Raw genomic sequence first — 25,902 nt, 5'->3', positions numbered from 1 at the left:
AAACGGGGAAAAGAAGCCTCTTAGACTATGAAATACTGAATTACTGACTTTTGAAATTCCTCTGTTGTGAATTGGGATGGAGGGGTTTAGGAATGTGTCCTGGTTTGTGTGCACAGGATTGTAGCTTGGCTTTTGGCTTGAGTGGAAAAGACTTCCTTTGCTGACCAGCAGCTGAGTTTGAGAGCTGTTAAGAACACAGTGACTGTTGGAGATGCTGTAATTAAGTAACCGCCTCTGTGCCTGATGCACATCTCAACATATAAATAGAGCTCCAGATGGCACCTTACAGATGTCAGGGATTGACAGCCTTTCTTTAAGACTACAGTGTGGCTTGAACATGAGGTTTAGAGGCTTTGATATAAGGTGGTAATGGGAGATAGGATCTCTATCTTCAGTAATATGTATCTCAGTGATTAAATGTGGCCTTCTGATTAAATTTATTTTGGAGGAGTAGGAAAATTAAATTAGTCTCCGCAGCTGGGTCAGGAGGAGCCCTACTACTTACTCATCACACAGCTTAGTGTTTTTAGGTTTTTTCTGTTTTGTTTTGTGAGGTTTTTTTTTAGTTTTTCTTCTTAGTTTTTTAAGTGCCTTTTAAAGCACATTTCCTTTCAACAGTTGTCTATACAGAGAATGGTATGCATTTGCACTGTAGTTTAGAAACATAGCCATTTCTGTTGCATAAAGCACTACTAAAGAATGTATGGCCTCACAATGAGGTTGTTCTTTCTATTCTTCTGGTGGTGGTAATAGTAATATTCTGCAAAATTAAGGTATTTCTGGTTAGATGCATTAAGTTGCAGTGTTGAAGGAAGATCTTGAAGCCTACTTTTAGAGAGGATCTTACAAATGACATTAAGAAAGGTGTTAGTTGCATTAAATTTAGCTTCAGTTTCTATTTTCATTTTCCTCTGATTTATGTCCTGTGAAATACTCTGCTTTTGGGGTCTGCCACCTGGAGCAAGAGAGCATTTTTTGAGAAGGGCACTTGGAAAAAAAAAAAAGTGGAGGTAGAAGGCAGGTTTATAGAAGGAAACAAAATGAATTGTAAGGAATATTCTGCACTGGTCTTGTACCTTTGTCTATTATAGAGTTGCTTAAGTCCAGGTGAGGTAGGAAATTCCGCTCTGAAAGGTGATATCAAGAAACTGAAGCATCTGAGAGGTAAACCTTAAGATTTGCGGTATGGAAATGAAACACAATTTAATAACATGCTAATGTGCTCCAAAGTTGACTCCATCTCGAGAAGTAATAAAGGCATATTGGCCTTGAGGGGAGATGTTGCTCAGATAAGATATTTTTTGAATGAAGGATAGCACTTGAATCTTTTTAAACATGTCACAGACTTGTCAGCTTTTGCCTCAGATGAATTGCCCTTTCAACAGGCAGAAATTCTGTAGTGGTGTCTTATGAGACTCCTGACCCTGGAAGTTCAGGGTAACATTTATGACTCATATAGCCGACACTATTACCTGTAGTGTAGCCTCAGCACTTCTGCAGTAAGGGAAGTGAAACTTCTTTATCAGCAGCACACAGATGGTGATCACACAGAAGCATGTGAATGTCTAATAGCAGTGTGGAAATGCAGGCACTGTGTGAACAGTCTTGCCTTGATCAGGTAATTCAGCTAGATCTGTCTGCTTTCAGGCTTGAGCCCATTTTGATATGGACGTACCCACAGGGGGAAAAGACTTTGGGCCTCTTGGTTCTGTCTGACCTGGCAGACGAAGCACTGATAAGTACTACATTTAGCATTTAGATGTGGAGCAGCACTTCCCTGGGAACAAAAAGCAAGACGCCGTATACTGCTTGTATACGTAACGTTGCTGTTGTGGAGGGAAGTTTACGACACTGAGTTTAAAGGAAAGCCAGTACTTTGGCATAGTTCAGTTTAAATTGTATGGTGTTAAGGAAAAATTTATCAGTATCTCTGTTTGTTCAAGTTTAGTTTGTATTCCAGATTATAAAGGAAGTATGGGAAATGAGATGTCAGAAGCATGAGCATGAACCATTAAGTTAATACAGAGGGAACTTAATAGCTAAAGTGAAGTTGATTAATGTCCCATTAAACCCAAACAGCATAAGTGTTGGTTTCTGTCTTTGTCCTGCTCTGAATGCCATGATTCACTGTTTGGGTTTGTGAAGTTGGAAAGGATTGTACCATGAAACAATGGAACAGTCAACATTGGGTAATTAGAAGCACGGATTCTTTATTTAAGGGCAGAAATGGATGGTTAATGTAGCCATAGGATTATTTGTAGGATGCTGTGAAACCTGTGATGCTGGTGCTCTAATGGCAAAAGGAGTCTGTAAAAAGAAATTAATTTCCTTTTAGGGATGTAACAGTGAGCAAGTTCTGAACTGAGACACATCTCAACACTTGTAAACAGCATGTGTTGACAGTGTTGATCAACAACGACTTCAAAAGTAGTTAGTTGTTGAAGAGCTATTATTGTATAGGAGAAGATTGTAGTAATTGCATTGCAATGTAAATAGAGTGTAGATCAGTGAAATTTATGTTACAACCAGCACAAAGTATTCATGACTAGTTTTGGTGTTTTGTTAACTAATATGACAATAGACATATTTTCAATTAATTATGGAAATTTTTTTATACTTTGTGCCATTCTTACATTTTTGTCATCTCATTTATTTTCTTTTATTTATGCCTACCTTATTCTGTCTGATCTGGCAGTTGTTACAGAAAATTTCAATTGTTCAGCTATTTTTTTTTTTAATGGTATTATTGATAATTCATGGAAGTTGGTCATACAGACTTCTATCCCATAGTGTGAAGGATCTCATTTATATGATAACATGAATCTAATGCTCCAAGTCATGGAGCACAAATAATCTGGGTGGATTAGTCATTTGTGGTTTTGTTTGATTATGTAGGTAGCAGCTCTGTCTTCAGTAGCTGTCAAATTGTCGTTGAACCTCTATTAAAACAAATGAAAATAATTTCAGCAACATAACACTAAAAGCCTTGAAACTTGTAACATTACATAAAAGTTTAAAGCTGAAAATAAATAAATAAAGCCTGTTACTCTCCTAATGGCCTGTTGTGGTAATACAAACAGAGGAAGAAGAAAATGTGTATGGATATATTCTGCTGAATCTTAATGGTGTGACTTTCACTCCAAGATTATGTTGAGAACTTCTGTTACTGCTGGATGATGATAATATTCTGTAATATTTGGAAAAATCTTAAAGGCTGATCTGTGATATGTAGCTGACCTTGCCTGTAGTAGTCTGCAATAACCTGACCTTGGAAAGAAAAGAAACTTAGGCAACTGTTGTAGTTGCATATCCTCTGTAACTTTGAACACAGTCAGGCAGATGTTGTCCAGAGACGCAAGACTAGGGAGAGCTCTCATAATTAATTCTCTTCCAGTGTTGTGAAGACAGGCAGCTGGAGAGAGGAACTTGACATAGTTCCTGCTGAAGGGAAAAAGGGCTGCATCATGTCTTTGTTGGACATAGGTGAATCTGCAGGAGAGGTTGCTCTTTATTGCATGTGTTCCTGGAACCTTGTATACATTTCCTCTTCTTGAAGGTGTCCACTGAAGTTTGTAACAACCTTGAGTGGGTGAATTCAGTGGAATTTTGAAATTTGGTGAATTCTGGTTGTTTCCCTTTGCTTCTGATACAATGTCATGTGTGCATCTTGCATAGGAGTGAGGAGGGAGTGGACAAAAGGGATAATTCCTGATAATTCTTTTGTTTCATGACCATAAAATAATTTTTTCCTTTATTAAGGTTTTCAAGTGTGGGATGGAGTGTTTTGATTTACCTCTAGTAGCATAGGTTATATGAAATGGTTTACATGTTCTAATGGTTTTCAGGCTTCACCAAGCCTATTTTTAGTAATGGATTATCACCCTTTATAGTGCCTGATCATCTTCTCAGAAAGCTTGCTAGGGCATTAACATGATAGAAATAATGTTTACTTGCAGTTTGGAGTTTGTGCACTTGCTTCACTGCCCTGAGCCCAACAGCTCACCCACATGTTCTTTGCCAAGGCTTCTTCTCTTTTGGCTCTGCTACTTAACTGAGCACAGTTAAAATGAGCTAGGGTAGCCTAAAAAGGTGGTTACCTTTGCTGATCTGGCTCATTTTGGTTGTAGTTTCCATTGCAGTTTAAAAAGCAGTTCTGGGAGAGGAAGCCCCTGGCAAAGATGCAGTGACAAGCAGCTGGGAGTGGTGACATCTTCAGCTTATTAAAAAGAAAATAGAATAAATCTAAGACATGTTTTGAACATAGGTGAATGGCTTAGCAAAATAGATTACCTTTCAGGTAGGAAAGGTGATACTGGTTCCTGAAGGAATCTGTGGGAGATAGCTGCTGGATAAGACTGTTCTTTCAATAGCAATAGCATGTGTACCTTTTAATGCTGGCTTTTCTAAAGTAAATTGCATTGTTAAGACTTTCTCTATTGCTCTCAGCATCACTGTATCAGCATTCTGCATCAGTTCCAAAAAATAATTTCAGTTAATAAAAAAGCAAGCCGTTCTCTATAATGAACTAAATTTCTCTCCTTGAAAACACTCAAAAGTATGATTAACACTTTAAACAAAAATGATGAGCAGAAGTATTCAGATGTGTAACAGATCTGGGAAGACTTATGACTGGATGGCATTGTTAATTAACAAAACTCCAAACAGCTACCACATAATTATTCTTCTGGTATTTAACATACACTGATTTCTGTATTAGATGCAATTATGATCATAAAATCTTGACATTTTAGTAGTAATTGCATTCTGAATCTTTTCTTTGCAGATCGACTCTGGCTTTGAACAGCCATGCTACTCTGTTGCCAAAAATCAAGTAAAGCGAATGTGTGCAGTTACTCTCCTCTTGAATTTGAAGGTGGTAGCTCTGAATATAATGCCTGAAGGTAATTCTTTGTCTGAAGTTAAAAAGTTAGAGACTCCTGATGTATGGCAGGTGCTGTCATAAATACTGTTGATCTTAATAATATTTCTTCTTTCTATGCTTTAGTTAGGTTTAATGTTATGGTATGGATGGATAAATCCTTGATTAAAATTTTTCTTTGCGTGTGTGTGTGTATGCTTAGATGGAAATGAGTTTATTGGGTTTTTGTTTGTTTGTTTGTTTTGGGTTTTTTTTTCCTACGTGGTCTGTGATGTTTGCTTGAAACACTGTATTATTTAATACCTGGATCACAGTCACTAGTACCCTTTGGGAAAAGAAGGGTGTGTGCATGAGACTGGTCAATTCTGAAACATGGTCCAAAGAATTTATTAATAAAATAAGGAACATCTAGCTTGTTCTTGGTGTTCAGCAGCTTTTACCTTTCTAATAACTTGGTTTATAGAGTATGTTCTTATTCAAAATGAAGCTGGTGGTACTGAGTACAGTAGAGTTCAGGTGTAAGGACAACAAAACTCTCCTCAGATCCAATCATTTAACTGGTCCATTTTTATTTGATGCGCTTCTGTTTCTGAAGCCTTCTTGTGAAAATGCATGTTTCAACTAGGACTATAATTACTGCTTGAAAAGTGTGAAGATAGCTCCTCTCTAGTAAGCAAACTCTTATGACTTTATTAAATATTCTGATAAAACCTCTCCCCCTCCTCATATTAATGGCTTGTTTGCTATTTTTCTCTGTGGTTTATCAATTTTTCTATGTGAAGGCAAAGAGATAAATGCAAATTTTTGAGGCATATGATTAGCTGCATGGACGCTGTGTATGTGTCCTATTAACATTTCAAGGAAAAAGGGATGACTTATATTACCTGTGTAGTAATCTAATCCAAAAAGTCATATTTATAATGATATAAAAATATTGCTTAGTGGATAAAACTTACAGCTTAACTTTTTTTCTAATTCCTTCCACATAAAAATGTCAGGTAATTAGTGACTACAGTTCTTATATTTCTGCAGCAGCTTTGGTAGTGTGGTGGAAATTACTCATAAGCTTCCTAGCTCCTAAGGAGAAGACAAAAAGCCTCAGGACTATGAAGTACTTCAGTGATAGAATCTCAGATTAAATCTCAGTGTTTTATGTGGCAGATTGAAGTTTATCTGTCACATACACTGGAAAAACACGTGCACAGAGTTACTCACCCAGGTTCTTGTAGGGCACAGGACTGAAAATGTTTGTTGACCTGCACATTCTTGCTTGAATACTTCATGTTTGCTATCAGTAACAAAGAAAGAAGCTACTGATTTAGCTAATGCTGATAACAGAAGAAAATATTTTTTAAAGCTATTACTTATTGTAGAGAAATACAAAAAGGAATTTTTCCTTTTTTTTTTTCCTTTTTTTTTTTCCTTTTTTTTTTTCCTTTTTTTTTTTCCTTTTTTTTCATTTTTTTTTTTCCTTTTTTTTTCCTTTTTTTTCCTTTTTTTTTTTCTTTTGCCAGTGCTTCAATTTCTGAGGGCAAAAGCATCGATAAAGATAGCAATGAGCAGATAGCTTAGTAGCTGTAAGTTGAGGAATTATTAGATTGTGCTGCTGTTTGTAAAATCTAGAAAAGATGCCTGGAAATTACTGTCTGGGGCTTTAAAAAGGTATTTCATAATTGAGAAAAGCCAGGTAATGATCTGGGATGATGGTTTCTGCAATTGGAAGTCATATTTTGTTATTATTTTTCTAATTTAGTTTCTTTTATTCTTCTCAGTGCATATTCTCATGTGTTCTCCTAACTGCCTGTATATGCAGATACTTACCTTGCCTGTGTTTCTGGATAGAGAAACATCATCTCTGTATTTGGTAATAAATAAAGAACTGTGGAATGTGAGCACTGATGTATTCACACACTATCCATCTGAAAGAGTATTTTTGAAATCATGTGTCTTTTTCATAACTCCTGTGAAACTAACACTTGACATTTTTGTTTCAGTTTCTAAATGATTTTGGCAGTGGAAGTTACAAACTTCAGAGACCCAAAGAAATCATCATGAAGCTATATGTATTTTTGGTCAACACTGGAACTACCCTTACATTTGATACTGAACTTGCTGTACAAAAGTAAGAGACTAAATAAACTGTGTATTGTTTGCTTTAAATCAAAAAGTATGTATACTTTTATATACTAAATATTTGACAGATGAAGATTAGGTTGGTTTTTTTAGTACGTAATTGTAGTTTTCCCATAGGTTTTCTGGTATTTGAGTGAATTTTGGTGGGTTCTTCTTTTTTTTTTTTTTTTTTTTTTGTGATTAGCATTTTCAATGCCTTGCCAGGTGACTGTGTGTGTGATTCCCTGAAACAGTAGAGAAGTTATTTACTTTCTGGGACAGTGGCTGACCTGCTCCTTACTGAGTGTGGTGTCATGTTTGGTGTATTTTGAAAAAACTGTCAGAATTACTTCTGATCTTTTGTGGCCTTTTTTTGAGTAGTATTTTTACTTGGGATTTTTCTTTAAAAGACTTAACTTTTACTGTCTGGCATCATAGAGGGAGTTCTGCAAGCTGTTCTTTCTCTTGTCAGTACGTTCATCCTGAAGAAAATGTGTGCTCTGGGATGTTTTTAGGTTGGATGCTAAAGAATTGGCATGAAGGTTTTTTCTCATGGCTAGATGGGTAAAAGTTGGTTTTCTGCTATGTTGTAAGGCTCCAAACTATTTTACCTGATTTTGTATGTAAGCCATGAACTTCTGAATGCCCAACTGCCTGAAGTGTGATCAGAATTAGAGGATCGTGGTTAAGTCCCGACAGATTTTCTCTGTATTTTTTTTTTTCACTGCATACTAAAAGCATCTTGGAGATGTATAGATGCTTTTTAGAGAGGTTTGTATTGTGTCCCTTTTCATTGTTCTCATGTACAGGACACCTTAGGAGTAGCAAGAGCCAAGCTCACCTACTGTCTTCATATTCTGTCAGTGATGAATGTGTTGCAGGAAAGATCTCTGCCACGGATTTTTTTTTTTTTTTTTTTCAAATTCTCTGTTTCCTTTCTCCTGAATTCCTATTTGTAATTTTCATGACTGAAAAAAGACTGTCTCAACTGTTTTTGTGTGCTCTTCTCTAAAGCCAACTGGCAGTCAGGCTGTTACTGAGGATGAAACTGTTACAGCCATTCTGTTTCTACTGGGTCATTTACAGATGTGCCCTGTACACTGTCCGATACATTTAGATATTACATTTCCAAATCATGGTGAGTGAGGTGCAGCATCTAAGATGTCATGCCAGGCTCTTAATAATTTGTTTGGGCCTACTTTTTGCTCAGTTGGATTGTTCTTTGAGAAAGCTTTCCAACAAAGTGAACCGCACAAAATCAAAGGCTTCAGTTGAACAATGTAACTACTTATTCTGTATATTTGTATGTGCAGACTTTTTCTTTCTAGTAAGACTAATTTTCTTGGGTTCTTCACCTGTCTCCTTGTACATGGACAGGCCAAGTTATCTTCTAAAGACCATAGAGGTGATAGGTGAATGATTACTGTACCACAGCTAGCAAGTACAAGCTTGTACTCATGAGAGGATTGTAATGAATTTATGATGTCATGCTGAATCATGGTTGTTTTAAATAACAGATATTTATGATCTTTTTCAAGTAACAGCAACACTGTTATGTTTCCTGACAGTTATATCAAAATTATTGATGCTTATTCACTTCATACTCTGAAGGGTTTTCTATACCATTGCACTGGTGCTGCCGTAGTGTGTTGTGTTAGGTGGGGTCAGTAACTGTATCAGATCAGTAAATTCTTGTTTACTTTGCGGTTTAAAAGTGTCTTAATGACAGTCTAGAACTGTCTAAAATATGCAGTAATGTTAAGATGTCATCAACTAGAATTAAATGTGTGAGGCTAGTGAATTAAAACCAGAAATGGTCTATTGATATACTGTTTCTGTGTCAAAGTGTGTGGTATTTATATTAATTTGTTGTATATATATATTGTTAAATTTCCTGTTATTGTTAAGTGCTTTATGGTACTTCATGTACAGCAAATCAGTCAGAGTTTATTAGGTGGAATTGTGGTTATGTTATGAATAATGAAGTGTTTATAGTCTTGACTTCTAGGGCTTTAGCAAGTCAGCTGTTTGGTCACAAAGTATAAATTCAAGGAACACAATATGACTTTTACAGTTGTTATCCTAAATGCTTGGTGTGACATAATCCAGAATTTCAGCATGCTAACAGATCTTGGAAAAAATATTGCTGGTGGCTTATCAGCAGTGCAGAGGCTAGTTTCTTTTAGCTGATAGGTTATTAACTGAATATGCAGAATGTAACACATCACAGCTTTTACAAAACTTAGAAATATGTCATTGTACAGAATAAAAATATTTCTTTTAAAAATGTTCTGCTTTGATACAGACAAGTCACCTGTGTCTCTTAAAGAAATACATAAAATTAGAGACATAAGTGATCTGAAGCATCATCTTTTTTTCCCATTTTTTTTCTTTTCAGTGTGGCTGATCTGAAACATGCAATTCAAACAAAGTATAAGATTGCCATTCAGCACCAAGTACTGGTTGTCAATGGAGGAGAGTGTATGGCACCAGACAGAAGAGTGTGTAGTTACAGTGCTGGAACAGTAAGTGCATGCTGCATTCTTAGCCTAAACTTTCATTTATAGGGGAATAGAAAGATTAATTACTAAGGAATTTTTAAGTATTTTTCCATAGTGTGTTGTTTGCTGGATTTCTTTGATTTGAGAAACAGGTGCTGATGTATTCAGTGTCTTAAGTGTAGATTTTAACTTGTTCTCAAGACACACTACCCACATGAGGAAATAATTGATGATTCAACAGTAAGTTGCCTTTACTCAGTGGTTTCATTTCCTTTTTGAGTATAGGACACCAACCCAATTTTTTTGTTCAACAAAGAAATGATCTTGTGTGAGCGTCCACCAGCTATCCCCAAAACCACGTTTTCAGCAGAGAATGAGATGGAATTGAAAGTAGAAGAATCTCTTATGATGCCTGCCGTGTTTCATACAGTAGCATCACGAACACAGCTTGCTGTGGTAAGTGGATTGTTACTGGATTTGCATACCAAAGGAAAGTATGTCAGAGGGAAAGTTTGATGTGAAATATGAAATAGTTTCTTCAAAAAAAGGCAGTAAGAATGGTGTATTAATGATGATGTACTCTTCAGAGCCTTTGTCTCAGGGTTTCAAGGTAAATTTTGAAATGTGCTTGCTTCTTCAGCATGTTCAGAGTCTCTTTCAAAACTGTGGTGCATGAGTGATGCCTTTTGGATGTGTACATTTGGAGTATTTGCAAAACAAAAGTAATCAGGTTGCTTTGGACCATGCCTTAATGCACTGCCTTCTTTTCCATGTCCTCCGTCTGCCTCAACCTGAAATGAGAAAAGTAACTTTGAAAGCGTTGTTAACTCAAACAGAAGATTAACACTATAATTTTTAAAAGCATCTTTCCAAGCTTCTGTTACATTTGTTGTCTAAAACAACTGATGAGGAATTAATAAAACTTAGCTTTTTCCCAAAATTCAAGCTGCTTATTACTGAGTTCTGCCTTTTAATTGCATATTGTATATATTTACTTGCAAACAGGTCAGAAGTCCAATTTGATTATTTCTGTGTTGTTTCATTAGGGAAAACTCACTCCTTGCAACATGGTCAGTAAGATACCAAGTGTACATGCTGTACAAAACAGCTGCATGCTCAAGACACTGACATAATGCCTTCATTAGCTGGACTGAGTATGTTTCTGTATTAAAAACTGATCTTGTTTTCTTCACAAATTTTACATTTAAATGGATTAAATTTTTTCATGTATCTAAAGATTATTTAAGCTTCCAGGGGCTGGCAGCAGGAGAATAGTTATGTGGAACACTTCACACATAGTGAATTGTTTTTTGTCTTGGTAATAAAATTTCTTAGTTTCAGTGACAACTGTAATGCAGTCAGGAAGAACGTTTAGCGCTTGAAGTGGCTGGGGTTTAAATACTATACAGCATAATTTAGAGAAAAGTGTTAACTGTTGCATGGTTATTGGTTTCCCTCTTGGCATCCCAGCCTGTCAGGAGGGGGAAAGTTCTCCTGAATAATGTGAAATAATGTGACCTTGACATAATGTCTGATTTAAGGCAAGGATTGAGAGGCACTCTCTCCCCCACCTGTTGACAGTTAGAGCTGACTTTGTAAATCGGACCTTGAGTTATTTGCTATCTGTGAGTCATATGACTGTCATAGAGAAGAGGGGATATCCATGTGAATTCAGCTAAGGAGTAGGAGGTTTGAATTTGTGCTCTGAAGAGCATGAGGGTTCTGATTTTACTGGCTAAAACAGAAAGTGCTTTAAAACCATTTTTTTATGAAGTAATAAGAGAATATTATAAAAGTAAGCAAGACTGATAGCTTCTAAATACTTCCCTTCGTTATGAAGGGGGAGTTGTAGTAATTGCTACAGTCTTTGTGTTTTGTTGAGGGTAATGGAAGTGAAAGGTGATGATACTCATTCTCATGTTTCTCACTGTTGTTTTATCTGGTTTCTCTATTCTGTGCCCTGTTTTCTGCTCTTAGATTTGTAATTTGGTTTTCAGTTTGGTAAAATTACTATACAGCAATGGAACATATTTAGTCCCTCTGGAGTTAGCTTTTTTTATTCCAAGGTTTTATAAAAAAATCTATTTAGATTTGAAAAGATTTGTTGGTGCTGCCTAATCTTCCCCCTTTGATTCTAATGTTTGTATTAATATGCAGTTCATGCAAGTTTATTGCAGTGCTTGTATCTTTAAATATATTACTCAGATCTTTACTGTCTCATTCTGGTGGCAGGCCTATAATACTATTAATATTTAGCTACAGACTGGAAAGTTGATATAGAGACAGTGATCGTGAGTTGATTTGCAAGGAGAAAAGAAATCTTTCCATATTCAGTGTCACCTATTAGTAGTATTTCAGGAGTAGAGGGGATGAATTGTCTTTAAACATGGATCCAAGTAGACTGTTTTTAGCCTGCAGATTTATTTTCAGGAAGATGATTATTTGTTCCCCACTTTTGAGAATACTTCCATGCTTATAAAATGGTTATAGTGACAGTATTTGTTTACTCATGAAATTATTTAAAGATTAGATAGATAGGTAGTAAAATCCTTAAATCTGATTCACCTTTACAGCCACAGTTAATTTCATCCAGATTCATAGGCTCTGTGTTAGGCTGTGAAAATGAATTGAGTACTTCTCTGGGATGTGAAGGGACTGACAAATCCATCTTCTGTGATTGAAAATTAGTAAATAGTCTGTTGTGATTTTTAAATGTACCAAGATGTGAAAACTGTATAAAGAAGTATTGCAGTATTGTACTGAAGTAGTTTTTCATGATGTCTGATTGAAGATTATTAAACAGTAATTCAGAAGAAACTGAGGGAAGACTGGAATGTGGTTAGAACATTAATCTTCTCCAAGGTTCACCATAAGCCTCTTGCCTGGGAGGAAGAAGGAACACAGGATATTAATCCTTCTCAAACTTAAGATCTGGGGAGAGTTAGAAAGGCTCTGAACCTCTGTGGTTGTGTGATTGATGGACCCAAAGCCACGCTGAGAGTATTGTATGGGAGAGTTCCCTCAAAATAGACATGAAAAATCCAAGCTTTGTCTTTTTATTAATTCTGGAGAAACAGTAACCTGCTTTACCAGAAAGCAGAATGGCAGTACTTGATGATGGAGACGTTTTTGCCTGTTGTAATTTTTTAGAGCATTTTAATTAACTAAATTTGATTAATTAATACTTACCACTAATACGGGTGCTAAGACATGATGATAATGTAGTATGTAGTAGGAAAATAAAGGTTGCTTTCTAAATTATTGCTCATGAAAAGGTCTTACTTGCTCTTATCAACAAGAAGCAGTGATGTGTAAATATTAAAAGAATGGGAGAATATTTGATAGCTACTTGTTTTTATTTAATCTGGTATCTGCTCTGCACAGAGACTGTAGGATATGATCTTTAAAATCAGACTTGATATGAAGTTGCAAACATACAGTGATGTATGAAAGTTTTTTTTCCTTCTTGATAAAAGTAGTTCTAGAGTCTCCTTTAACAAGTACTTTCATGAATCCATGCCATTATGGCCTCTCCATCATTTTTTCTATTTCAATGATTGACCATTATTGACTTAAATTATGCTTTTTCTCTCTTTTTATTTTTCCTCCATAATCAGTTGTTACTACTCAGGTATAGTCATATATGACAAGAAGTCATATTTTAGTTCATAGTGGAGGTCCTGGCACTCTTATGACCTGTTGCATTATATATTTGTAGGATATAAGTATATGTAAAAGCAGCATTTCCCGCCCCATCCCCCCCAATTAATATGAATTTCTTTGAGTTACATATAGCCTTTTTTTTTTTAGATTCCCTTACTCCTAACCAAAAATTATTCCTCTGGGAATTTATCTTGTGTTTGGTTTTCTCTGGTACTGGGTTTGTCATATCAAGATACATCCATTTTCTGTTTCTTTCTGTTTTCATAATTTTAACATATATTACAGATTTTCTTAAGTTCCTTTTCACTACCTGTGATCTTATTATGTAGAATTCACAGCATAATGACTAGGTAGCTTTAAAGAAGCTGCATCTGTTTTGTTCCCTTAACTTGTTCCTTTACCATTTAAACTAAAATTCCTGCCACAGGTTTTGTCATTTGCAATATGATGTCTTCATTTCTATGTTTTTTTAAAAAGCTCAGTTCAATCAACTTTCTTAAGCCTGCTTTCATTTTATGTCTTAGCATTCTAGTTTCTTCTGGGCTAAAAACTTATATGTAAGATGTCTCTGCCTGAAGGGTTCCAGGTTGTTTTTTTTTCCAACTAGCCTGGTCTCCCACCTTTCTTGCAGTTGAGCAGTTCTTGCCTTGAATTCCAGTAAGTGGACAATGAGGTGCATACAGTGTTTGCAGAAAGTTACGTGCACACCAGCTGAGAAGACAACCTGTTCTCTACACACAGTATGTTGTACAATAGGCTGTGTTGTGTAAGTCTTGTGGTCTGTTAACATGACTGCTTAAAATGATTTCTGGAACTTAGCCTTTAGGAAAGGATTTTTTTCTTTTTTTTTTCCTTTTTTTTTTTTTTTTTTTTGTGTGATCTAAGTGAAGTTCCCATGTCATTTGTCTGAGAAGGATATTGAACTTTTTGTGAGTGGGTATGTTTCACATTTCATGGGATGCTGCTGCTGTCATGATCAAACTGTCAATTACTGTCAGTTCTTCTTTGAGAAGTGGAAATGAGGATGAGAAACTGTGTGGTCATTTTATTTGGTTGTGTAAAACCATGTCTGTAGTCATAGTACATAGTCATAGATCATTCTCAGTTTAGTTTCAAACACTTCACATATTTAAGCCAAGAAGTATAGTCATGCTTCCTGAAAGCTGTGGCTCTACTATTTAGAGAAATGCTCTTTTCTACTAGAAAGTTGCTTTGAGACTCTCTGGAAAGAATTACTTTAAAATATTAATGTTCTTCAAGGTGTGTAGTGTTTGAAATAATCGTGTGGCCAAATTAATTTTGGTTAAATTATGCTGCCAATAGTCAGACACACTTCTGGCTCCTCCAAAGAAGTCCAGATTTCTGTGTAATTCAAATTAGTGATCAGTCTCAGTCTTTTAAAGTAATGGAGCGGGGTGAAGTAAAATGGGTTTTAGTTTATCCTAAGGTCTAATGAAAGATTTAGTCTAAGATAGATCTTTCTAAATGCTACTCTAGCATTTTTTATTTTATCTTTGTAACCAGAAGGAAAAGAGTTGGGTATCTTTGAGTCAAGCTAGTGGAAGTTAACACTTACGTTGTACTGTGGTTTGACTCCCTGACTGTGGTGGTTCATGTCACTTCTCAGTGTGTTTTTGATGATAAGTTCTGTCACTTGACTTCTCCAAACCTGCTTATAAGAGAGAAGTTGCCATGAAATATCAGCCTCTCTCAGAGTGAAGTCTAACTACAAGATTCAAAAACTGAGATCTTGAAGTGTATCTTAATCTAGTAGGTTCACTATATGTTATAGCTGTGTATGTATTAGAGATAATGGTCTTGGTTGGTACTTTTGGTAAACAAGGTAACAGTTCCTTGTTGTGAGAGCATTTATCTGCTGTTACTGTGTATGAGTTTGTGGAACTTTACTTTCAAAAATCATTTTTATCGGTCTGAGGTTAATTTTTATGGTGATTGAAACCTGTAAGGAGTCCCTTTTACAGGGTTTCAGACACATGGCAATAGAGGACTTGGGTGGCTTATTTCCTTCCACCACAGGGTTCTAGAGAATGGAAAGAGCCCTGCATTTCCTGAAAACTTCTGTTAATTGAGAGGTAAGTCCCAAGACCACTTAGGACATTTGTCAGATTTTGCTCATTCAGATGAGCAGAATTATGACAGTGGGATGCAGAGACAGTCTTGAAATTGCTGAAAATGCAGTCTTTAAGTTGATCCTTAACACTTCACCAGTTAATTTCTGCTTTAGATAAAACTTACGTTGTTACTTCTACTGATTTTTGGTTGAAACCTAGAAAACTGAGTTATAAGCAGAAGAATCACCTAAATTTAAGTTGCGATTATCAAAGGAAATAATTCAACTAAACATTGTTACAAAACCCAGCCAAAGTTTAAATGCATTCTGGTGGCCTTGTGGATTTCTTGAAAAATTGGGTAGTGAAGATGTCTTTATTTGCTCTTCAACAACATAACATCATGTGGGGGTTAGTCTGTGTCTCAGTACTCATGTTCTTGTAGTGGTGCTCTTTTAGGTCCTCATTCCAATGGTGCAGTGAGGCAGTTGGTGTTCTAGATATGCTGCTGTAGCCCAGTAGGATGAATGTAGCCTTACAAGGCAGCTGAAGTTAACTTTTGTGCTCTATGAACCGTTGGGTGTCTGCCAGTAAGACTTGAGTGCATCTGTGAATAGTCAATGACAATAGCAAGGCTGTTGTTAGGCAGGCTTCATTTTCTGTGCTGGAGCTGGCAACCTTACTGAGAAGCATTAAAACATATGTTGGATTGCAGGCCTTTATTTCTGTTCCTGATATAATTCAGTTTTTAGACTTTATTAATTTAACAAAAAGCTGCTTAATTCTTTCTTACATAGAGCCATATAGTTATATAAAATAAATTGGTCTAGATCCTTTTAGAGTAGCCTGAGATCTCTCACAAAAATGTTGTCTATGGAGGTAGATAGCAGGTAGGAAGAACAAGCCACAGCACCCAAAGGTTTATTTCAGAAGTGGTGGCTAGATAAAAAAAAAGTATATTTGTGTAGCTTTAAATTTCATAACTTTAAAGAAAGTAGTTAAGTTACAGAGATACTCCAAAGAAAGCAAAACAACCTCTCTGCTTTGTTTTCCTGCTGTGTGCTTTCACATTTTAAAAGCAGGATTGACTAAAACAAAACAAATGAAATACTGATTTAACATAGTGTTCTTCTTGTATGCACTAGTGTCTGCTTAGTATAGTCTGACAGAAACAGTTCTGGCATTTGGACAAATAGTTACTCCATGTGGTTTGACCTTCATTAGAACCATCTGTTTGGAACCTCCTGGATTCAGAGTAATACTCTTTACTATTTGAATGTAATGAGCTTATTTCATGATATGGCTTAAGAAACCAGCATCAAAAGCAGTACTGTGTTTCTGTGGATTCTAATGATGTTCAGGTTCATCCATGTTGACAGAATTCTTCTGTTTGCCTCCCACCACCTAGACAGAATTTCTTAGGCACGTGTAAAAATAACTTTGAGAGATGATAATATGTGATGCTGTTGTAATACCTTGCATATGTGCCCTGGAACATGTCTGTTCATTTGTACAATCTGATTTGTTGTCTGTTAGCATATGGGTAACTTTGAAAACGTGTTACTTGAAAGAAACTTAGCTAATGAATTTTGATCTCAGAGTTAGCTCAGAAAAAATATCTTTTGTCTCTTGAGAGACATAGTATTTCTCAATGCTTATGATTGAGATGATTTATGAATATTTATGATGGCTTTTATAAGGGGATTTTTATTTTAATGTCCACATCTCCTGTGTATACATTAAGAAGCTGCAGCTCATCTGACAGTGAATACCCAGTTGAATACTTAGATGGCGCTTGGGTTTTTTTTATGTAATAGTTCTTTTGGGCATGTATCTGTATATATGAGAGATTCTGGCACTTATTAGAATGTCCTTCTGTTACAAGGTTTCTGAGAAATTAACAAATACTAATTTGCTACTCTGGGAAATACTGTTCACCCTTGCTTTTCTAGGAGCTAAGAAAAGCTTTCTTTTTTTATTTTTCTGGGATAGGGGCTCCTTGTTTGGTCAAATTTGAGTAAATTACTACAGGTTAGACTTAAATACAGAGTGTCAGTGCTGGTTTTCAGTTGTGTAGAAAGTGATGTCAATTGTGAGGATTTTTTTTTTTTTCTCCTTGTAACTTGTGTTTTGTGTTTGAAAGTGTTTTGCTGGAGAAACAAGCTTGTTAAAACTAAAATCTGAAACTGGCAACACTTAGGTTCTGAAAGGAGTATCAAAAGTGACATATAATAAAGCTTCATAGGGCAGCTCTAACTTGTAACTTTTGACTTCTGTTGTGAACACAATAAATAGATCTAGCTGAAAAAGCAGACATTGTCCACTAGTTAAGAGTATGTCTCAGGGTGGAAAGTTTGGTCATATGAAGCCTAATGCATACTTTAGCGTGTTAAACATTTGAGCTGCACTGTGCTGAGTTTGTCCAAGGGAAAATAGAACTGGCAAAAACCTCTGCTCAGGGCATTTAAAGAAACAGCCGAGTCCACTCTTTACTTTGCCTGGTTGGTACTCATTTGGAGGAACTGCATAAAAAGACTTTATGATTAGTTTTGATTTTGTAGGTGGCTTATGTTGTTTTAAACGGTTTGAAACTATTGTGTGTTTTTGTATATGCTCTCACTTCTGGAACTGTGGCTTGTAGCGGTTTGGAGTAGTATGGTTCCTCATTTGGAGGAAGGCTGACTTTGAGAGAGAATAATTTTTGTGAGTTGAGAGTAAAATGTGTACATTTCCAGGATGTGCATTACAATGCAGCAGAGACATTCAGTTACCTTTTCAGCTTCATATTCTTGGTATATTATTTTAGTATATCTTAGGGTAAAACAGTCTGTTCTTTTGGTTCTCAGTATGATAACTGAGGAAGCGGTAATTCTGTTTTTTTTTATATACTGTGCAATTTACCTTTGAAAAACTTGTATACAAAGTAAATTCAAGACAGTGAAAAAATATTCAAACGTTCAAGTCAACATGGCATTAGTCAGCTTATGTACATTTAAATTGTATAGTCAAACTGGGGATCTGGAGTCTGGAGAAATTGACTTGCAGATTTCAGCATTGTCTGGATATCATTCCTGTTGTGTTATTGGTTGATTTTTGAGTTAGGAAGCAAGAGTTCCTGCAGCAATTAAAATAACCATTCATTTCAAACAGGAAATCATCATTCTCACATGCACAGGAAGCTGCCAAAGTTCAGAAAACAAGAAGAGAAGTACTAGCTTTACTACAAAGTGATAGGAACTTGTAATAACAGCTTCAGATTTTGTTGGAGTTGCATATATAACTACTTTGAATATTCATTGTTCATCTGCTGATAGCTTAGCTATTAGTGATTTGAGGGATGGTAGAATTTTGCCATGCTGCTTGAAACAAGGCTTGGACTTCTGATACAGGGAGTATGATCATAACTTTCAGGTTTTGTCCATATGAATTGTAAAGTGTTTGTTTAAAATGCTGTGTAGTTTTGTGGTTTATTTCAGAATGTAAATGGTGTTGGTCCCTAAATTTTTTTGAATGTGCATATGTGCTGCTAACCATGTGTTCAGCAGCAAATGTATTCTGAAATATACGGATGTGTTAGTTTTTAACACTGCTTTCTCACTGTATTTTGTATAACTTGTTTTTCCATGCATGGTTTTCTCACATGTATGACAGCACAAGAGAGTTGTGTTCAGTCCTGGTTTAACAGCATCCTCAACCTGCAAAACCTTTTTCTAGGTTAGATTGATACTAAAGTACAGGTGTGCACAGGAAAGTACTTTCCAAGGAGTCTGTTACTGGTAATGTTTTGAGGTGAAGGATTTATTGTATGACTTTTTTATTACTTCTTGATGTTTTAGTAGGCCTTTTGAAAGCAACAGCCTCTTTTTTAAATTCCTAAACTTAAAATATTTTCTCTTGCTACTAGTTGAAACTTTAGAATTGAATATAATGGTCAGTGCTGTTAGTACAGTTTTATTAAGATCTGGTAATCGCCATGTGTAGATCTCTGTTCTAACTTTGCCAAGTAAGGTGGTAAATTCTCACCCTCTTACGGCAGTCAAATGCCTCTGTGTCATCCAGTATTTTAACAAAAAACTTGCACATTGGTTTGCAGATGCCAAATTTCAGGGTAAGTTTTAGAGTTTTGTGGACACTGCTGCTTGTCATGTTGCATCTGGTTTATTAATCAATGAAAGGCTTAAATTATTTACCCTCCTTTTTCCTCTTGCATCTCTTCTTGCACCTGATCCGTCTGTGCTTTTTGCAGACTGTTTGAGCATTTTATTGTCTTGTTCTGAGCTTCTGCTTGGCTAGTCAAAAGTGTTCTCCTTACTGGACCTTGATTGCCAAGTTTTTCTATCACATTATTAGTACAAAGGTTATTATTCATGTGGGTGTGCTCTGAATATTTTATATTATCAGCATTTAATTAATTTTGTAAGGTGGTTTTGAAACTACGGTTTTCATCTCTCAGTTATGAAGGTACTTCTCAGTAAATACTATATTTTTGTCATCTACTTAACTTTGTTTATTCTTAAATTTTAAAAAATGTTATTTTTTATGAAGTTTTGAGGTATACAACTTTTTAGCTGTCTAAATTTCCTACTTTTATGTTGCTATCTTCAATATATTTACAACAATAGCCTGATGTGTATTTTGTTGATTGTTTTTTCAGGAAATGTATGAGGTTGCCAAGAAGCTTTGCTCCTTTTGCGAAGGTCTTGTACATGATGAACATCTTCAGCATCAAGGCTGGGCTGCCATAATGGCCAACTTGGAAGATTGTACATACTCTTACCAAAAACTGCTTTTCAAGTTTGAAAATGTGTATTCAAGCTATTTGCAGTCCATAGATGATATCAAATTGAAACTTACACAGTAGGTTTCCTATTAAATTCATTCTCCATCTCCAAATTTACTATATTTAAAACTTAGAGGTTTTTTTAGTTTTTTATGTCTGGTGCTTATTCTGATTAACCCTGCATGTATTTGTTTGATTATGTGTCATGGAGAACATTCTTTTTGTTCTATGCTAGTGTCTTTTATTAACTGACATTTTTCCTTGTATTTGTCAGCCCAAAGAAACCTGTAATGAATTACGTGGAAGATAAGCTCGTTAATGAGCAGCTGCTTAAGAGCTGGAGTTATTCCAAATGTGCACTACAAAAAGCTGGATACCAAATTTAGACATTAGCATTTTTGAATACTTATTTACACTTTTGAATTAATTGTTTTATAATAACTTGAATGGATATTTAGAATTGCAATCTGTGTTGAAAGTATGAAGTCGTAACAAACTTTGAGTGAATTGGTATACCTTTAAAAGTGATGGGGGACGTGTATGTAGATATATATATATAGATATATATATATATATCTATATATATATATATATATATATATATATATATATATATAATATGTGTGTGTGTGTCTGTACTTGTGTCCTGCAGACTCTGGGTATTACTTCAAAGAAAATCCTTTACGTCTTTGTAACCACTGTAGTATTATGGTATTTCCATGAGTCCTTTGCTTAATAGAGTATAGATGGATATTGGATCCTTAAAAAATAAACCATAAATATGTTTTGTCTTTAAAAAAAAAAAAAAAAGTTGAGGTTCATGGCTTTTACCAAATAGAAACTATTCAAACAATCAAAAAGTAGCCAGACAGAAGATACTCAAACCTCTGAGAATAAGCATTGATATCCATGCCAATAGGAAACATAAGTCCCAATTGTGCATTTAAACAAAGTGGTAAGTGGGTGTCTCTCAGTTTATCAAACTGTCCTTTTTTTCATTCACTGTAAGCTTGGAAGTGTAGATGTCATATTCGGCAGTGGAAGAGAGCAAAAACTCTTGACTTCTTTAGCTGTCCTTCCATGATGTTGTTATTCAGCATTGAAGTTTTCAAGGATAGTTGTACAACAATTTTGAAATCTGCTTCAGTTCTAAAATGGATAGCAGTTCATATTGTGGGTGATTTTTATCTAAAATTTCGTGTCATGTTGGCTTCTAGATACTGATTTTTTTTTCTTTTCACTTTTTAAAAAAAGCTTGGGTTCTGCTGTTTCTATCATGGCCAAGATACCACTGCTGGAGTGCCTAACAAGACATAGTTACAGAGAGTGTTTAGGAAGACTGGAGTCTTCACCTGAATATGGAGGAACAGAAAGTGAAGAAACTGAGGATGGGAAATCTGCTGAATTGGTGCTTTATCCTGATGTATCTAAAGTGAACAGTAAATCAATGTTAGCATCATTTTGCAAGTCAGTTGAACATTCAGCTTTGGAAGGCACAGATCCTGAAAATGTAAAAGATGACAAGGAATCTGGTCAAAGTGTTACTGTCCAGGACAATGAAATGTCAGTAGAATTGAAAGATGATCAGCCTTCCTTCAATGTGTCTTTGTTAGACTGGATAAATGTTCAAGATAGACCTAATGATGTTGAATCCCTGGTCAGAAAATGCTTTGATTCCATGAGCAGGGTAAGTTAATATTTATTTTTTTTTAATCAAATTGTATTGCATTGAATGCTGCTGCTTTTTTTTTTTCCCAGATGCAGGTGCTTTTGAAGTGACTGACTCAACTCTTTTGTAACTTGTTTCTTGGATAACTTTCTGAATGAAAGCCGAAGCAGAGACTGGGGAGGGATAAGTGTGAGAAATGTGTTTTACAAGTTTGAATGTTAAGAATTTTATCTTTAGGAAGATGAATAATTTTATGAATGTTTGTTATCTTCCTTATTTTTCAAATGGCCATTTCTTTTGGAAAGCCAAAAGCTTCTTGTAGCGTGTAAGCAAAGTGCCACTACTATTATTCCTTTGTCTTTTTCATAGAAACTACATTTATAATAAAAATAAAGCTTTTCCTGGACCAGGTTTAATACTCTTTGAGTTCAAAATAGTTAAGCCTTTATTAAAATATGGAAAAGAAATTATATGTTTAATTGGGATAAATTTAAATTCTATATCTCTGCATTCTCTTTGTTAGCTGATACTGGGGTGCTCAGAAGGGCCCGGTCAGTCAGTTTGTATTTCTGCTGCTGAAAGAATACAACAGTGCTCACTTTACTTTCAAAATTAATATTTTAATCAGTGAGCATTATAACCTTTTAAAACTATTTTGCCTATAATTTTCCTTCTCTCTTGGCTTTCACTGTAGCTGATATTTCTTACATTGTCTAGCTTTGTTTGCATAGCTGCAATATATTACTACAACGCAGCATACCTTGAATAAAGAAAACAATTTCTATTGTCTTTGACACTTTATTTCCTCTGTAAAGTAGGACTGGAAGACTGAATCAGTGATTTCCAAAACCCATCCGTGTAGGGAACATCATGGTGTGGTCAGTTCTATACATTGATGTTTTGAGTCTGTCTGAAAATTAATTGGAGAATTTGGCTTAATTTTAAGGGTTGTAGTAGTGTAGACAAGGCTAAGGAAAAAATTGGACGAGTTGGTTTTTTTTCTTCAGCAAAAAACAAGAGTTGATTTTGTGTGTAGAAGACTTTTGATTGGCTGGAGTCCAAGACAGTCCTCTGTCCTTTTTGTTCAGTAACACTGAGGTATTTTTTATTCTTTTAAAGCAAGAATAACAGAACCCACTAGATGGGTTGTGAGACAATAAATTCAGTTTGTACGTAATATTAAAAGAACACAAATGTAGTATGTTTTAAAAATCAGTGTTTGAAGAGATGGACATTAAAAATTGCTTCCAAATAAATTATAGAGATCCAAAAGACACAAAATGCAAAGAATACTTTAAGTATGTACTCTACCTTTTTGATCAGCTTGTAGTCTTATCTCACATATATCACATTTTAGAGGCACTGTCTTGTACTTGTCTTTTCTGTCCTCTTCTTACCTAAGGTTAGGCAGAAATCCTTTATTTCAACAATTGTAATTGTTTTGTAACTGCAGCCAATTTGTATGAGAAAAAATTGTGATTGAACCTGCAAAAAATGCAGTTTCTTTTTGTATTCTTGGCATAAACAGAATTGGCAGGTAGGGAAAGTGCTTCAGTCAGAGTATTCTGGCCACCAACACAGCAGTTGTGACTGATCTGTCCTAATCCATTTTGGTTCACAAAAAAACTGAAAGCTTTGAAATAATGTGTTCCTGATTCTACTTAGGAAAACATTAATTTACTCTGTTTTGATAGCAACATGAAGGATTGAATCTTTGCTTACCATTGATTTAGAATTAGTTGAAAACAGAAGCTGAAGAGGAAAAGGAAATTGTAAATAAATACCTTGCAACATTCTTTTTCTTTTCATATTCATTGGAGGTGACACTGTAATATAAAAAAAAATAAAATAATAGAATAAAATGGCACTAACTTTTAAAAATTGTTCTGCCTGCATTCTCCCTATGCACTTCTTGGAAATATGAACCATACAAATGGTTTGTGATAGCAATTCTTATTTCAGAAACTGAATTCAGGTAAGATTTTCCTGAAAGCTTAAAGCATTGGAGTAAGATTTAAAAGAGTAAAGTTTATACATTTGGGACTGGTAGTCTTGACATGACTGGTGTGTTGCGCAGAGTGGTGCTAAGTTTATGATGGTTCTAGCCTCTAGATGTTTCTACAAAATGTCACTTCTAATTACAGAAACCTTGGCTGCAGTAAAAGCACTGGGTAAGTAGGAGCCAAACAGATATTTTTGTTAAGTGCTGTTGTAGCCACTTAAATAAGAGGATAGAAATGGAAGGTACTTTCAAATGATGAAAAGAGCAGTATTACCTGCCAGTGAAAGTAGAGCTGGATGCTATAGATGCAGTTAAATTAAACATGGGATGAAAGTGTAGATGGAGGAAATAGGTAAGAAAAGAATGAGAGGAGTAGCCATTCTTTGTAAAAAGAGATAAAACACCATTAGTTTAAGAAGGTAAAAACAGAAAAAACCCACCATATTGTTCTTTAGTATTTTGTTAAGAAACTCCTCTGGATGCTGCAGTGGATTAATTCAGGGTGTCTTGGGGAGTAATCCTGAATAGGATGGTAGTGAAAATTGTCCTGTAAAATGGATCTGATTAAATACTTTTGTTACTGTTTCTTGAAGATGGACAAGTGACTTAAGACCAATATTGATAAGACATAACGTATGAAAAACTAACCTTTGTTTTCAGAGAATTTGGTTGTATTTTGTCACATTAATAACAGCACTAATTGTTTATTCTAAGGAGTTCTGGGCTAATTACTAGGTTTTGATACATTCTCATTAAGTTTTTGGTTGGCTGGTTGGTATTTTGTTTGAAATAAATTGACGACCTAGTCTTTATAGTTGCTCCTTAATTCTTAATGTCTCTCCTCTGCAGATTCCTCTCTGCCCACCCATGCCCCTGAGGGGGTTGTTTCCAGAATGAAGTGTTGTGTGTGAAAACTTAAATAGTAGATTGAGGGGAGAATACACTTTCACTTATGCTACTATTGAGTCGAATAAATGCTTCTTTTTGAGGGTGGGGATTGATTTGTGTGCTCTGGAAGAGGCATAAACCCTGCATGTTGATGAAAGAGGCCAGTGCTGTGATAGCCAGTGTGACCTCACAAATAGCATTCTTTTCAGTGGATTCTCTTGTAAGAGATGGCATACCATAACCATTTTGGATAAGTTTGGGCAAACTGGTTCATCTACTGCTATCACCTAATGATTTTTACTATATGCTTAGCTATTATATTTCAGGTTTACACTAAACTGTGACCTTCACAAGAAGTAACAATTACTTATGTTGTTCCTAGAACTCTTATGTTAATTTACTACTCTTACAATGAAGCTTGAAGAGAGATACCCTTAGTATCTGTGGACATTTCTTAATGTTTCAAATGCTTCTTTTTTTCTAGATAATGGTGTGTGAAGGAATATAATGAAATAACTTTTAAAATGTGTTTCTGTTAGGGGAAAAAACCCTCTAGCTAAAAGTATGACAGATAAACTATTTTTCCATGGGGTCTTTTCAAGTTGCTTAGAAATTATCTCCTTTTTCAAGTACTAGATTAAAACGCTCATTTGGTGGGAAAAGATTGATGGTTCTTGCAGCTTTTTCTCACTACCCTCCCTTCTGCTCTTTCCATTGAGCCACATTCATGATTGGTTTTGATTGTAGCTTATGAACTCTGTCACAGGTCAGACTGTCCATTAGCTATAAAGTGCCTCTTCCCCCTTCATCTCACCTTGTCCCCTCAACCAGTGTCCCTTCCCCTTATAAGGATCCAGATTGCTGTGGTGGTCTGGTTGGAATACTTCAGAAAAATTCATGCTGTGATACAGAATCCACAGACTCATTTACTCAGAATCCTGAAACAGATGATAGATGTAGCCATACATTAGATTTAAAAAAAAAAGAAAATGTTGAGGTTAAAAAACCTCATTTAGCTAAACCTTTCAGTGTATCAACTACTAATAAATTTCTTTTTTTAGCTTGATCCAAGGATCATCCAACCCTTTCTGGCAGAATGTCGCCAAACTATCGCCAAACTAGATAATCAGAATATGAAGGCTATTAAAGGTCTTGAGGATAGACTCTATGCATTGGACCAGATGATAGCAAGCTGCAGCAGACTGGTGAATGAACAAAAAGAACTTGCTCAGGTAATACACAGTTGTGTGTGCAACATTGGAGGGTGGAAGGTTTTTGATATGTGTATGCTGTTAAAGTTACAATGAAGCAATTGCATGTCTATATGCAAAATAGTTTC

At 35.4% G+C, this 25,902-nt stretch overlaps 1 protein-coding gene across 3 annotated transcripts in view; it reads left to right on the top strand.

Annotated features, from left to right (window-relative positions):
• The window catches only part of RB1CC1 (RB1 inducible coiled-coil 1), a 65,402-nt gene that overhangs the window by 7,751 nt on the left and 31,749 nt on the right, over positions 1 to 25,902 (top strand). For all 3 annotated transcript variants that reach the window (XM_015618636.2, XM_015618633.2, XM_015618632.2), the window contains exons 2-8: positions 4,784 to 4,901; positions 6,874 to 7,001; positions 9,390 to 9,516; positions 9,778 to 9,948; positions 19,879 to 20,081; positions 21,259 to 21,691; positions 25,625 to 25,795. In XM_015618636.2, coding sequence (XP_015474122.1) covers positions 6,931 to 7,001; positions 9,390 to 9,516; positions 9,778 to 9,948; positions 19,879 to 20,081; positions 21,259 to 21,691; positions 25,625 to 25,795 — 1,176 coding nt within the window. In that variant the 5' untranslated portion in view covers positions 4,784 to 4,901; positions 6,874 to 6,930. The remainder of the gene's footprint in view (positions 1 to 4,783; positions 4,902 to 6,873; positions 7,002 to 9,389; positions 9,517 to 9,777; positions 9,949 to 19,878; positions 20,082 to 21,258; positions 21,692 to 25,624; positions 25,796 to 25,902) is intronic.

Source organism: Parus major, chromosome 2, assembly GCF_001522545.3.
Source record: "Parus major isolate Abel chromosome 2, Parus_major1.1, whole genome shotgun sequence".
In the NCBI taxonomy this organism is placed as follows: Eukaryota; Metazoa; Chordata; class Aves; order Passeriformes; family Paridae; genus Parus; species Parus major.
This window is presented reverse-complemented; position numbering and strand designations above follow the sequence as displayed.